The sequence below is a fragment of the Mytilus edulis genome, chromosome 14 (genome assembly GCF_963676685.1).
Source record: "Mytilus edulis chromosome 14, xbMytEdul2.2, whole genome shotgun sequence".
NCBI lineage: Eukaryota > Metazoa > Mollusca > Bivalvia > Mytilida > Mytilidae > Mytilus > Mytilus edulis.
The window spans coordinates 13,514,682-13,529,273 of NC_092357.1; the positions used below are offsets into that span (position 1 = coordinate 13,514,682).

At 31.6% G+C, this 14,592-nt stretch overlaps 1 protein-coding gene across 1 annotated transcript in view; it reads left to right on the forward strand.

Moving 5' to 3' along the window:
* The first annotated feature begins 591 nt into the window (after positions 1-591).
* LOC139503015 (uncharacterized) overlaps positions 592-14,592 on the forward strand; it is a 76,889-nt gene continuing 62,888 nt past the window's right edge. The window contains exons 1-4 of the mRNA XM_071292682.1: positions 592-911; positions 8,726-8,772; positions 12,032-12,118; positions 14,028-14,126. Coding sequence (XP_071148783.1) covers positions 8,737-8,772; positions 12,032-12,118; positions 14,028-14,126 — 222 coding nt within the window. The 5' untranslated portion in view covers positions 592-911; positions 8,726-8,736. The remainder of the gene's footprint in view (positions 912-8,725; positions 8,773-12,031; positions 12,119-14,027; positions 14,127-14,592) is intronic.

A 14,592-nucleotide genomic window follows, 5' to 3' on the forward strand; every position in this document is an offset into this window, starting at 1 on the left:
TGTTATGTTTCACATGAGAAATACTTGAGAAAACATGTGTTTATACTTGTAGTACTATCAAGAAATAGATTTCTAACAGTTCTTTATTAAGAGATATCTAACAATCTATTAAAGGTGAATGTATGATTAGCTGAACAATTTTGTGAAAAGCAATGAAAAAAAGAGTCTTTATTAACAAGGAGACATATAAAATGGTAGAGAAACATCGGTAGCCGAGTGGTCTAAGTAGTTCAACTACTATATAACTAGTTTATCAATACTGAGGTTGTGTTTTCGAACTGTTCGAGGCTTGTAGAAAAATGAACAACACGAATTACCCAGTCACACGATACACACAGATTCTATTTGTGATATTTGTACGTGCCAGGTGCGTTTGACATTAATTCTGAAGTACTATAAAGATTGTCAGTTTTCCTGCCGAAAGTCGGTGCTTTTTTGGGTGCTACATCTTCCGACACCATCAAAAACTAACCTCCATGAAATAGCCAATGGTACTGATAGTGACATTAAGCACAACAAATCAATCAAGCAATAAACAAAGGAAATATATCTTGTAAGTGTTCATTGGTGGATAAAACTAGAAAGAGGGTTATCGTATCTACCATTGAAAACAAATCGTAGTATGTGATTGTTATTCTTTTACAACAAAAACATTAATTAAACGTTGTATTTAAGATAGGCTAAGTTGGATTCTGATGTAAAACATATTTGAATTTATTATACATTGTGTGACAAGGACGGATATCATTTGTATACATTGAATAGCTGGCTAGTGTACCGACAAAGGATAACATATCTCCTTTCATTTGGTCGACGTGCAACAAAATGATGATTTTTTTTAAATAGTGATGTTAACACTGAATTTAAAACTTGTTGTATCATGGAAAAAATATGTTTGATTTCCGACTGAGGTAAGCATTTATGTTCTTCACAATGTTTTTTTTTAAATTTTTATTGGTTTATGTCCATCAATATGAGAAGGATTAACACTTAGTTCACCAGACGCACGATTCAAAAGTTCAAACCAAGCGTAATCAAGGCATGTATATTATGACAAGAAAATACGGAAATCGTCGCGATCTGTTTATAATAGCCAAATGTCTCTGTTCATTTTGTATTAAAAACAAAAACACTATTGTTACTAGTTATGAATTACTACTCTAATTGAGGAACAGAACCAATACTGAATCATATCAAGCAGAAAGGTTATCGAACGATGCTAGGCTTGATTTTATTTATTATCACATACATAATAACATATTAAATGCCCTACTTTAAACACTGCTACATGAAACCTCACAGGTAAGTTGCACATATATCAAATTCATTTGTTGTGAGGAGGTAATTTTATTGTAAATGAATCAAATTAAGAACTTGACGAAGAACCCGTAACATACATGTGGTGCCTGTCTAAAGTCAGCAACATACGTTGACTTTACATTCATTCATGTGAGTTGGTCACTGCAAGTAATTTGTTGATTAGTTATATGTTTCACTTTCCACAGTTGGATTTCCATTTTGCAAGTGAAGTATTATACCCTGCTCCATTGTAGGCATCTTATGTAGCTATTGAAATTTACGGCTAATACATGTTCACACTACAAATATCTTATTCCTAGGGCAAAAGTGTTCACATAAAACTGCCACAATAGGGTTAAATAAAGGCAACAGTAGTATACCGCTGTTCAAAACTCATAAATCCATGGACAAAAAACAAAATCGGGATAACAAACTAAAATCGAGGGAAACGCATTAAATATAAGAGGAGAACAACGACATAACACTAAAATGTAACACACATAGACAAAATCCCACGAGAATAATATATATAAAACATCAAAACCAAATACATGAATTTGGGATAGACAAGTACCGTGACACGTCTTATCGCAATGTGAATTTACACTCAAAAATAAGAGAAAACAAACGACACAACGTTATCATGTAATACACACAGAAACGATGAGCAACAGGATAGGGTGCCACATATTGACCAGGATCTGCTTATCCTTCCCTAACAGCTGCAATCACCATTTGGTTTTGTTCGTGTTGCTCAGTTTGAATGTCCCTTTTGTATTTTTCGCCTCTCTTTTAAGAAGAAGAAAAATTATAATTTACACAGCTCAGGAATACACCTTAAATATATCATGATAGTTGTTTGATCATTAAAAATGAATAAAAGTTCTGTCTTGACATTTTAATTACTTCTGGAATCGTATGACTTCGGTATCGGTCGATCTTTTGTGGATATAGCATTTTCAACACTGTTTCTTACTATGAATGTATAGTAAACCTGTTTTAGCGAGATTTAAACAGCAGTAGACACCTTTTTATATTAATCTCTACAAATATCGGGAGTGAATTCAACCTCGAAAGTAATTGATAGCTGCTCTTCCTCTAATGAAACTTTAAACATGATGAATTTACAGACTGACAGCAAATCCATTATGTGTCTGTTCAAATATATCATAAGTTAAAAAAAACATTCAATAGATTTTGTTGCGCCGAAAATCAAATCCCCTCGAAGGACGACTCAGTTGGATTCAAACGTATTATAAGCGGTTTACATGATATCATAAGTTTTTATATTATATGAAAAGCATTAAAAACCATTTTAATCGTTACAGAAAGACATTATTTTTTATTTTTTGGGATAGTGTTTTTTCAACCTCGACTGCAGCAATTGACAGATTTTTAGCCTAGGACAAATTGATAAAGGTCCGTTTATACCTAGGAACAATAAATGTGAATGTTTTGTTTTGGTTTGTAAACTCGGATATACAGAAAAGAGATAGAATGGTCACATGACGTTGCCATTCGTTGTGTACATACATGTACGTGTACAATTGCAATGCACATCACAAGTTGATAGGCCTTCCTTTGATTATTTATCTTTGCTCTTCACCAAAACAACTCAGAATTATGACAAACTTGTCACAGAGGAAAAGACAGTCGTCAATAAAATGAATTTTTTGTTTATGCTTTGTGATTTAATTTCCCTTTTCATGTCTCAGTGATTTTTTTAGTACAAACACAAATATTTAACTAAGTTGTCTAATTTCGTAAAAAATCACACAAATATTTTTCATTAAGCACATATATAAGAATATGATTATAAACCTCCCAACCATATCTTTAAATCAGTACATTCTTTATGGGAAGTTCAGTTGTAAATTATTGTGATCTGTTAACATATCAGGACTTTTTCTGGATGACATGGCCCAAGCGTAAACATCCAAAGATCTGATACATCATAAATAAAAGACAACATAGAACAATTTGAATAGTAAGATCATCCTTGAAGAGTATAGATGAAATTGCAATAGAATGAAGATGATATTACATCAAAATATAACTGTTTGTGCTAGTTTCCTGTTCACCTTCTTCAAGCAATCCTTATTACTTTGTTCAATCTACACTCAGTTTTCTTATATATGATGACTTAGTCCTTTCTTTGATTACAATTGTTCAGCTGCATGCATGTGGTCATTCAAATTAAATTTGTAATTCTTTTGACATTTCCACATACTTATTTATATTACCAGATATTGTTTTATATGTTTCGGATGGTATAATTTAAAGAAAAGGTTTTTATAGCCATTACGTAATTATTTTTCACATCAATGGACTTGTTTAATATTGTGAATTTTAAATTGTTTTAATACATTTATATCCACCGAAAGATACAAAACCACATATTATTAATGAAATGCAATTGTTCAGCTATTGTATAGTGTATTAGGGTTTTACTTTATCATGCGTATTACATGTTTTGCAATATTAGGTTGATTGATATACGTGATTGTGGATGAGAGTTTTACGGTAACAAATACATAGTAGCCGTCAAACCCAGAATATATCGTGATACGCTTGGCATTGACAATAACTTGTAATGATTATAATATTTGTTTTCCATTTGTGTTGGAACCTGTTTTGTTTATCCTATTATTTTTAACAATTGAGACTGGTTGTTGCATTTGTTATTAAAAGTTGAACATTTATTGTATGTTGAAACATTTAAAATTATTATGAAGAGATGTATCTTGAAACAATTATATCTATCAAAGTTTGACAAAGTAGAGGTAAACAAACTATCAGAGGGAAAACGCTGAAACATTAATAGAATTGTTTTACCTGAGTTCGGGAGCAGTATTTTTCTTTTTCATTTAAATGGTCAAGAACCCCTCACTTCATATAAATATATTTTTATCAAATGCTTGCTTTTCCTTTTTTTTAAAACTATATAATCATGTGAAAAGTAAAATCACAAAAATACTGAACTCAGAGGAAAATCAATTTGGAAAGTCCATAATCACATGGCAAAATCAAAAAACAAAACGCATCAAAAACGAATGGACAAGAACTGTCATATTCCTGACTTGGTACAGGCATTTTCAAATGTAGAAAATGGTGGATTAAACCTGGTTCTATAGCGCTAACCCTCTCACTTTAATAACAGTCTCATCAAATTCCGTTACATTTACATGATGTGTTAAATAAACAGTCACAATCAATAAAATAGTCAAAATATGGGAACATCAGTCATCATCGTATAACAATTTAACAGGACACAACAACATCTACTATCTACGAACACATGGATTGATTTGAGTGTCTGACGTCAGAAAAATTATATACGTCACATAAATTTGTCGTTCAATGTGCATACAATTTATTGCTCTAAAAGACAACTAATTTTTTTCTTAACTGATAATAAAAATCTTAAGTGAAAATTGACAATTTCACTTGCAATATCTATGATTTTCAGATGATAATAACAAAAGATAAAAATGGGAGTATTTTGATTGAATATTTATCTAACAAAACAAGAAACACAAGAGACACACCTTCCCCTGATACTTTCTACTCGCTGTTAAATTATTAAAACTCGAATAGTGCTATCATTTCAATGATTACTAATAATTTCCAAGATACTTTCATATTTTGTTTTCATAATAATATATTTAAATACCGCATTCTGATATATGATTGGATATTATACATCAGAATTATACTGTTTTCCTTACAAAAATTGAGCGAAATACTTTTTTTTTTAATCTTTACCTTTCAAATAATCAAGTGAATTTAATCCTCAAGCTTAAAACAATAGCGCAGTAAAAGGGCCGCCGTGTCAAATGATATTAATTGGGAGTGGTAAATACATAAAATGTCTTAACTTCGTCTATTTAGTAGAGTCAATGACGTTGCTAGATATATTTTTGTTTAATTGAACATAACGTGACCATAATAATAAAATCGATTTTTATTATTAGTGTTTCGTTCATCTCCAAACTAGTATCAAATATCCGTAGTAGGAAATAGATGCTACAATACACCTGACATATACCGTACTTATTTAGTGATTTGGGATACATAGGTGAACACTTTTATTTTGTGGCATATTTAAAAGGTATACATTATGATGACAAATAGCACGATATAATGTGGGAGGGAACGTAACCGGGACGCCAAAATATTTAAATACAATAATTAAAAAACTAATTAATCAGCTTTCTATAACTTAAAATTTTATTATGAAACACCGTTACCATGGTTACTGATAAAAGTAGTTCTAAAAATGATGTTATACACCACCTTCTGTTTGTGTTTTAGTTAAAACCATCATATTTATATCTGTTTTGAAAGAAGTCGACCATAAATTCATTCATAATACCAATGTTTCATTTGTAAAATGTCTCAATTTTAAGCAGACACAGCTCTTCTGTCTCATGTTCAATAAAAAGTGACAATCATTGCTTGTCAAAGCAACATCGCATGTTGTCTTGTATTAAAAATCTAGCATACCTTTAATTGCATTTAAGAGAAAACAGGTTACCGGAATTCAGATATACCTAAACAGGTACTTCAGATTTAACAAAAAAGTAAAATAAACTCATCTTTTAAAATTTTGTGCATTTTTTATTAGAATTACAAATTATTAGTCAAAAAGTGATTTTACAATTATAACCAATCATTCAGCTTTTATTTCATATCATAGTTAACACATTTTGAAAATACGTAGAATCTTTTGTATGTTAAATATGTACTACTTTCAGGTAGTTGATTTATGATCGGTCAGTTATAAAGGGTATTACACCTTTAGCAGAACAAAACTTTCTATTTTGACTTCTGCATTTCTTACTATGATCTATTTCTAGCAATAAAAACATGTAAAGCTTTAGTCAAAATTATTTACTGTTTGTACTAGTAGTAACAAATGGGTTAAACAAGAAAACTGCCTAATATATGTTTGTTACCAATGGCCAATATGTTTTTTATATCAGTAGATTTAATTTAATTTAATTTCTACGAGGCAAAACAATTATCTTACCAATAGTCATAGTTTTATCATAATTAATATTGTTCATCAAATAAAAATATATTAGTCGTAACCAGAGCAAACAATTCATTAATGACCCTACCTATTTTTTCAAAAAATTGTAAATTGTGTTTCTGCCTTAAAACAATAGCAGATTATCTTTAACTTGCATAAAAATGTTGTTTTATCACTATATAGCATGAACATATAAGAATATCAAGAATATTAAGACTGCTATAAAAATAAGTTTAATATATAGTTGTTTATTAGAACATTTTATTTTCCACCACATTTTATTTGAGAATTTTAGTATAATATAATTATACAATATACATAATAACGTCTTACTGATTGATGACATGACCTTACGCGAACTTGCCAATAATCCACTATTTTAATCCTAGGAGTACGACTGTACCAAGTCATAAATATCCATGTTTGTGATGTGTTTCACCTTTCGATAAGGAAATTTGATAAGGGACTGTCCGTGTTGAATTTACCTCGAAGTTACCTGCGGAAGGGTGAAAGATACCAAACAGACAGTAAAAGAGAAGAAAAATTGTCGACTGCATACTGATCGTTTAATTAGTAACGTATAAGGTTGCACATACGGCAAGTGCCGAATACACATGACATTTTTGTCTTTTTTAAGTAATTCTGTCGGATTTACTGTTGATTTTCAATAGTGTTATAAAATAGTTTGATGAATTAGTTGTTACTCAATATCAAATGCATCTGTACAAAATGTACAATGTTATCATTTATTTTTAGCTCACCTGTCCCAAAGGGCCAAGTGAGCTTTTCTCATCACTTGGCGGCCGTCGTCCGTCGTCGTCCGTTGTCGTCGTCGTCGTCGTCCGTTGTCGTCGTCCGTCGTCGTTAGCTTTTACAAAAATCTTCTTCTCTGAAACTACAGGGCTAAATTAAACCAAACTTGGCAACAATCATCATTAAGGTATCTAAAAATGCGTGGCGTGACCCGGACAACCAACCAAGATGGCTGCCACGGTTAAAAATAGAACAAAGGGGTAAAATGCAGTTTTTGGCTTATAACTCATAAACCAAAGCATTTAGAGCAAATCTGACTGACGCAAAATTGTTTATCAGGTCAAGATGTATCTGTCCTGAAATTTTCAGATGAATCGGACAACCTGTTGTTGGGTTGTCCCTGAATTGGAAATTTTAAGGAAATTTTGCTGTTTTTGGTTATTATCTTGAATATTATTATAAATAGAGATAAACAGCAATAATGTTCAGCAAAGTAAGATTTACAAATACGTCAAATGACCGAAATGGTCAATTGACCCCTTTAGGAGTTATTTCCCTTTATAGGCAATTTTAACCTTTTTTTGTAAATCTTGGAAATCTTTTACAAAAATCTTCGCCTCTGAAACTGCTGGGCCAAATTAAACCAAACTTAGCCACAATCATCGGGGTATTTAGTTTAAAAAAATAGGTGGAATGACTCGGCCAACCAACCATGATGGCCGCCACGGCTAAAAATAGAACATAGGAGTAAAATTCAGTTTTTGGCTTATAACTTAAAAACCAAAGCAGTAATAGCAAAACTGACATAGGTTAAATTGTTTATCAGGTCAAGCTCTATCTGCCCTGAAATTGTCAGATAAATCGGAAAACCCGTTGTTGGGTTGCTGCTCCTGAATTGGTAATTTTAAGGAAATTTTGCTGATTTTGGTTATTATCTTGAATATTATTATAGATAGAGATAAACTGTAAACAGCAATAATGTTCAGCAAAGTAAGATTTACAAATAAGTCGTATGACCGAAATGGTCAGTTGACCCCTTTAAGAGTTATTGCCAAAGTTTAATAGTTAATTTTTTACCATTTTTCGTAAATCTTAGTAATCTTTTACAAAAATCGTCTTCTCTGAAACTACTAGGCCAAGTTCATTATAGAAAGAGATAATTATAAGCAGCAAGAATGTTCAGTAATGTAAGATTTACAAACACATCACCATCACCAAAACACAATTGTGTCATGAATCCATCTGCGTCCTTTGTTTAATATTCACATAGACCAAGGTGAGCGACACAGGCTCTTTAGAGCCTCTAGTTTAATGTAATGTTCTGAAATGATTAAACATGTGTTTACTTTATTCTTATGAATGAATATCATGTACTGTACCAGAATAACTGATTATTTTTATGAAAAAGATCTACACGTATCAGTTGTAAGTATATTCATCACTGCTGATTGATGAAGATAGTTTGTTTACATGTATGTAGTTTATGATTTTAGAAATGTCTATTTCCTGAATAAAACGCAGTCTATTTATTGAATTGATAGTCTTACTATGATCCCATGCATTTCTATTGGCGAAATAAAATAGTCAGTTGTCAATGTCTATATTTTTTTTGTCAACATATATCATCTTTATTTTCAGATTGTTTAACAATGACATCATCCCAAAAACAGAAACATCTTTGCGAGGTAAAACAATTAATTAGTGCCTTGTTGGAAATTGATATACTGCTATTTATGTAGACAAATGCTAGAAGGTTACTGTATTTATTAATGATTGCTGCGTAGTAAGTAATGATTCTACTCATAAGCTACATACAAATTCACGGAATAATCGATGAAAACATAGTTGTGTCGTATTTTTGTTTTTACCTGGTAAGTTTTGTTTCACCCTTAAAGCAATAACAGATATATTTACAAGTAATTGGTTACCCTCTTGTGTTCACCAAATGTGTAGATATCGTACTCTAACATAATGCATTTTATGTGGAATCCAGTTTGTTGATGCGTAATGTAGAAGTGAAACAACTCTACAAGCAATACGATTTCAAATACATCAACGAAAATTTTTACGACATACTGCAAATTTAACAAAGTGTACACAAATTTAATGTTGAAATGAATTAAAATGATTGAGAGGCATGCAATGAGAAACATCGTGTATATCCTATCAGATCACCATTCCGTTATATTCGCACCAAATTCAAAATGAACCGCCGATTGTACTTAATTATATTTTTAATGTATTTTAAATCTTTCTAAACTTGATCACATTTGTGTCTCTTAAGCAAGTGTAACTTAATATAACAAAACAATAAACAACTGTCATAAAAGTTTTTGAATTTACCTTGCAGTTCGTTATTTTTGTTATAATTTTTCCGTATTATAAAAAATGCATGGTGTACTAAAGTCATTCCTTGATATATTTTGATGTTAATTATCCGTCGATTAAATTGCTACCCAGCAAATTCAGAAAACTGTAGTAAAATAAAGGTTGGGGCAAATTGGTTCTTTAGAAGGGTTCTCTGTTTACGATTTACTAAAGTTGCAATTTACGATTAATTTATTTCTCGTTATCGACATAGCTGTATTATTGTGTATTGATTGAAATGGTAAAATAAAGATAAATAAACATAACGTATGTTTGTGTACATATTACTCCAGCTATTGTAACAACTATAAAAATGAAAGCCATTGAGGGGATGACACACTGCCAATTTAGCTCTTAAAATCGGATAAATTGATCGACATATCACCATTACAATATAATAAAACAGTTGTAGTTTTGAGGACAAAAATGTATATACTAGCCATTGAGCATTTTTAGTGTAATTTTCTGTATTAAGAAAACTAAAAAGACTTTTCACTGACCTGTTGTCAAATTAGAATGCATTTAAACAAATTCAAAATAGATATTTCACAGAAGGACTAATAAGCATTAAGAAACAAACACACACACACATGTTTGTATCTTTGAATTCTTACGATCCACTGGTAAGATGTGTTGTCAAATATTTTTAGCAAATAGTTGTTATTCGAACAATCATGGTATGGTGTTCTGACTCATTAGAAAGTTATCACACTTGAGCATATTTAATTTTTAGGTACTGTGAATTTGTAATGGTATTGTTTTCACTTGTAGCCTTAAACTACTAAAAACAAGAATCTGAAGCGAGATAAAGTATCAAATATTGTTCGTTTTTAAAGTTTTCAAGAATTTACAGCTCATAAACGTCAGAAAAGGTCTACTCTATTATCTTTTCGATGATATTTTTGTCTACTTTATAATATGGCAAAAGAAGCTGTCGCCTGCGGCATTGATGTTAAGTATTGCAATCAACATATCTATTTTTTACCTATTACATGTACTATCCACTGCTTTACAAAACAAAAATGTCTATACTTTAACAGTTTACCAATATCTAGCAGCTCCATACTATCATTAAGATAAAAAGACGAATATAACAATATATTATGTGCTAAAAAAATGAATTTTACATATTAATTAACTTTTGAAGCCCATAGAAACAGGTGTATGTCAACAGTTCATGTACATATTTTTGCTTTTTTACCTTCTCTAATATATATGTAACACTCCCAAACGTGTCTTCACCCCAAACGTGTCTTATTCCACCAAACGTGTCTGTTCTCCCGAAACGTGTCAGTAATATTCAATATTCCCCAAACGTGACAAATTTCATAACCCTTAAACGTGTCCGCTAATTGTTATTCGCCAAAACCAAAACGTGTCCACTATTACACGCCAGAACGTCTCACGTGTTTTAGCGTTTATACATGTATGGCCGTCCCAAACCCATTCAATGATAAGGGACCCAGTTGAAGAATTGGTCATTTATTAGCATTCGTTTCTTCAATGCCAGTTGTTAATGATTAGCATAAACAATATTGCAAATTTAATCTGTAACATATGAATTGACTTTTGACTGAAATTGATTTTTGTCCAGTTTCTAGTATTTCATGCTCATTTAGAGCGAATACACATATCACTTAATAGTTTACTATGTAAATTAGTTTGTACTAATAAACTCAGTTGATACCTTTTATATAAATCCAAATATTGCGTCACGGTTTTTTTCTGCAGAATTGATTTCCTTTCTTTCAAAAGGATCTAATATTTTAAAAGCTCCTAAAATCTAAAACTAGAAATAACGTCAAGTGCCAAATATGTCATGCATTATTTGAACGATATCGTGCTAGCAATAAATACATTTGTCATTTCAGGGCCTTTTATATCTGATTATGCGGTATGGAATTTGCTCATTGGTGAAGGCTGTACGGTCATCCATACTAGTAACTGTTAAGTTATGTGTCATTTGGTCTCTTATGGAGAGTTGTCTCATTGGCAATCATACCACTTCTTCTTGTTTTTACTGTTTTTTTTTATCGTACTGGAAATTTAGAATCGGGCCTAAATTTTTACAATTAATCGGGGTTAACACTAGTTTGGATTTTAATCTAAAAAAAATAGAGTTATTAAAAAACGATTGTTTTACGACTTCAGTAAGACATGCATAAAAATGGGCATACTCCCTACACGATTTATCTGATTCAATATCTAGTATTTGACTGAGGATGTACACCAAACATAGCAGACCGAAAGCCCCAACTTTTACGAAGGTTATACTTTCGGATGATAAGAACGATAATTCCAGTAGAAGAAAAAAAAATATGGACACATTTTGGGGATTGGACACGTTTGGCTGCTTACAAAAGTGACACGCTTTGGCGCTGTTTTATAACTACACATGTTTTGCAGTTCTGTGACGTCGATGTGGACACGTTTTGGGGAATAGTACACGTTTGGGAGGAAGGACAAGTTTTTTGAGTGTTACAAATATGTGCATTTTTTTTAAATCAATATCCGACTGACTATGTGATCTGCATCTTCGTTGTAACAATTATGAATAACTTGCTTTATGTTGTACAGGATTTCCTTAATGCTGTTATCTATGGAGACAAGAAGAAATTACTTCTGTGTTTAAAAAAAGGCGCGAATATAAATCATACAGGCGGGGTGAGTAATTTGAATAATATAAATACAAATTTGCAATTGTTTTCCTTATTGATTCATTAATAAGTTTACTCTTCAAATTTAAATTTCTTAATCTGTCAATACATTTTGATTTTAAGAACTGAATTTCATTTATAAACATAAATCAAAGCATTACCTGAAACATATTTGCCAAAAGATATAGATGTGGAGAAGACACTTTCTTATTAAGTCAAGTGAATATTATTTGATATTCACATACTGTTTGTTGTGTCGGTGCTACCCCAACCTTTTCTGTAGCATGATGCTCATAATCTGTTTTCCTTTACATTTTGACTTTTGTACTAATGTTTTTGTTTTACTGAAAGTTATTAACTTGATTTTTAACTCACCTGGCCCTAAGGGCCAAGTGAGCTTTTCCCATCACTTGGCGTCCGGCGTCCGTCGTCGTGCGTCGTCGTCCGTCGTCGTTAACTTTTACAATAATCTTCTCCTCTGAAACTACTGGGCCAAATTAAACCAAACTTGGCCACAATCATCATTGGGGTATCTAGTTTAAAAAATGTGCCCGGTAACCCGACCATCCAACTCAGATGGCGGCCATAGCTAAACATATAGCACATAAGAGTAAAATGCAGTTTTTGGCTTATAACTCAAAAACCAAAGCATTTAGAGCAAATCTGACAAGTGGTAAAATTATTTAACAGGTCAAGATCTATCTGCACTGAAATTTTCAGATGAATCGGACAACATATTGTTGGGTTGCTGTCCCTGAATTGGAAATTTTAAGGACATTTTGCTGTTTTTGGTTATTATCTATAATATTATTATAGATAGAAATAAACTGTAAACAGCAATATTGTTCAGCAAAATAAGATTGACAAATAAGTCCTTTATGGTCAATTTTTAACCATTTTTCGTAAATCTTATTTATCTTTTACAAAAATCTTCTCTTCTGAAACTACTTAGCCAAATTAATCCAAACTTGGCCACAATCATTTTTGGGTATCTTGTTTAAAAAATGTGTCCGATGACCTGGCCATCCATCCAAGATGGCGGCCACGGCTAAAAATAAAACATTGGTGTAAAATGCAGTTTCTGGCTTAAAACTCGAAAACCAAAGCATTTAGAGAAAATCTGACATGAAGTAAAATTGTTTATCAGGTCACGATCTATCAAGAGATATACTGTAAACAGCAATTATGTTCAGCAAAGTAAGATTTACAAATAAGTCAACATGACCGAAATGGTCAATTGACCTCCCTAAGGCGTTATTGTCCTGTACAGTCAGTTTTCCACTGAAACAACTGGGCCAAGTTCATTAAAGATAAAGATAATTGTAAGCAGCAAGAAAGTTCAGTAAAGTAAGATGTACAAACAAATCACCATCATCAAAACACAATTTTGTGATGAATCCATCTGCGTCCTTTGTTTAATATTCACATAGACCAAGGTGAGCGACACAGGCTCTTTAGAGCCTCTAGTTTAAATTACTATTGCTTTAATTTGATAAGTAGTTGAAACTTAGGGAATGTTTTCTAAAATATTATCACTAACATTACCAGCAGATTAACTGATTAGAAATTAAACCATTTGAATAGTCCATCCGAGTTGGGTTTATATTGTTAATAAAGATAATATTTTTTAGAAATACATGTTATCAATTAACAATTCATGTCTGAGAGTAAATCAGAAAGAATAAAAACTTCATAATATAGCATGCACTGCAAAGAAAGCCAATTGTCTATTATTTGAAGGAAGTCGGATAAATTTGTATTAGTAACAGATTAACTTCTCATTATATCGAAACAAAACACATTGTGCTAAAACATTTTTCTCATTTATCAAAAAAAAAATATATATCGCCTCCCTTTATTCTTACTACACTGAGTTTATCAGGTTATCTACATATTGTCATGTTTTATATATCCAGAATGGTAGCTCTGCCCTTCATCGTGCTGCATTGAACGAGCAGCCGCAATTCGTCAAGTTGCTACTTGAACGGGGTATCGATTGTAATTTGAAGAACTTGGTGAGTGGAAGATTAATCACACTAAAACATAATCAATCACACATTCCGTGTTTTAGTTCGACTGTAATGTAATGCTTTATTTATAGAAGAAAAGTATTTAAAAAAAATGAAACTCAGCAACACGAAGTTCATAAAACGTAACCAAATCAAACGTAAATATATTGTAACATGTATATTACATATCATAATGTAGTACGAACAGAAGTAGATTTTGTCCTAATACACGATCGCATTGACAAATATTTGACAACATCTAAAAGCGAACATGTTGAAGTGAGTCTTTTTTTAGAAAGCATCAAGCGATGCGATACGTACATATACTTTAAACTAAAGAGCTGTAATCCGGAGTTTAGCTTAAATCCTATAAATACAGAGGTGGGCTAGTTATTTTTTGAATAACTTGATGTATATTTTGCCATTAAACACCTTTACAACCAACTATCTTGATGTTTAAGTTTGAATATGG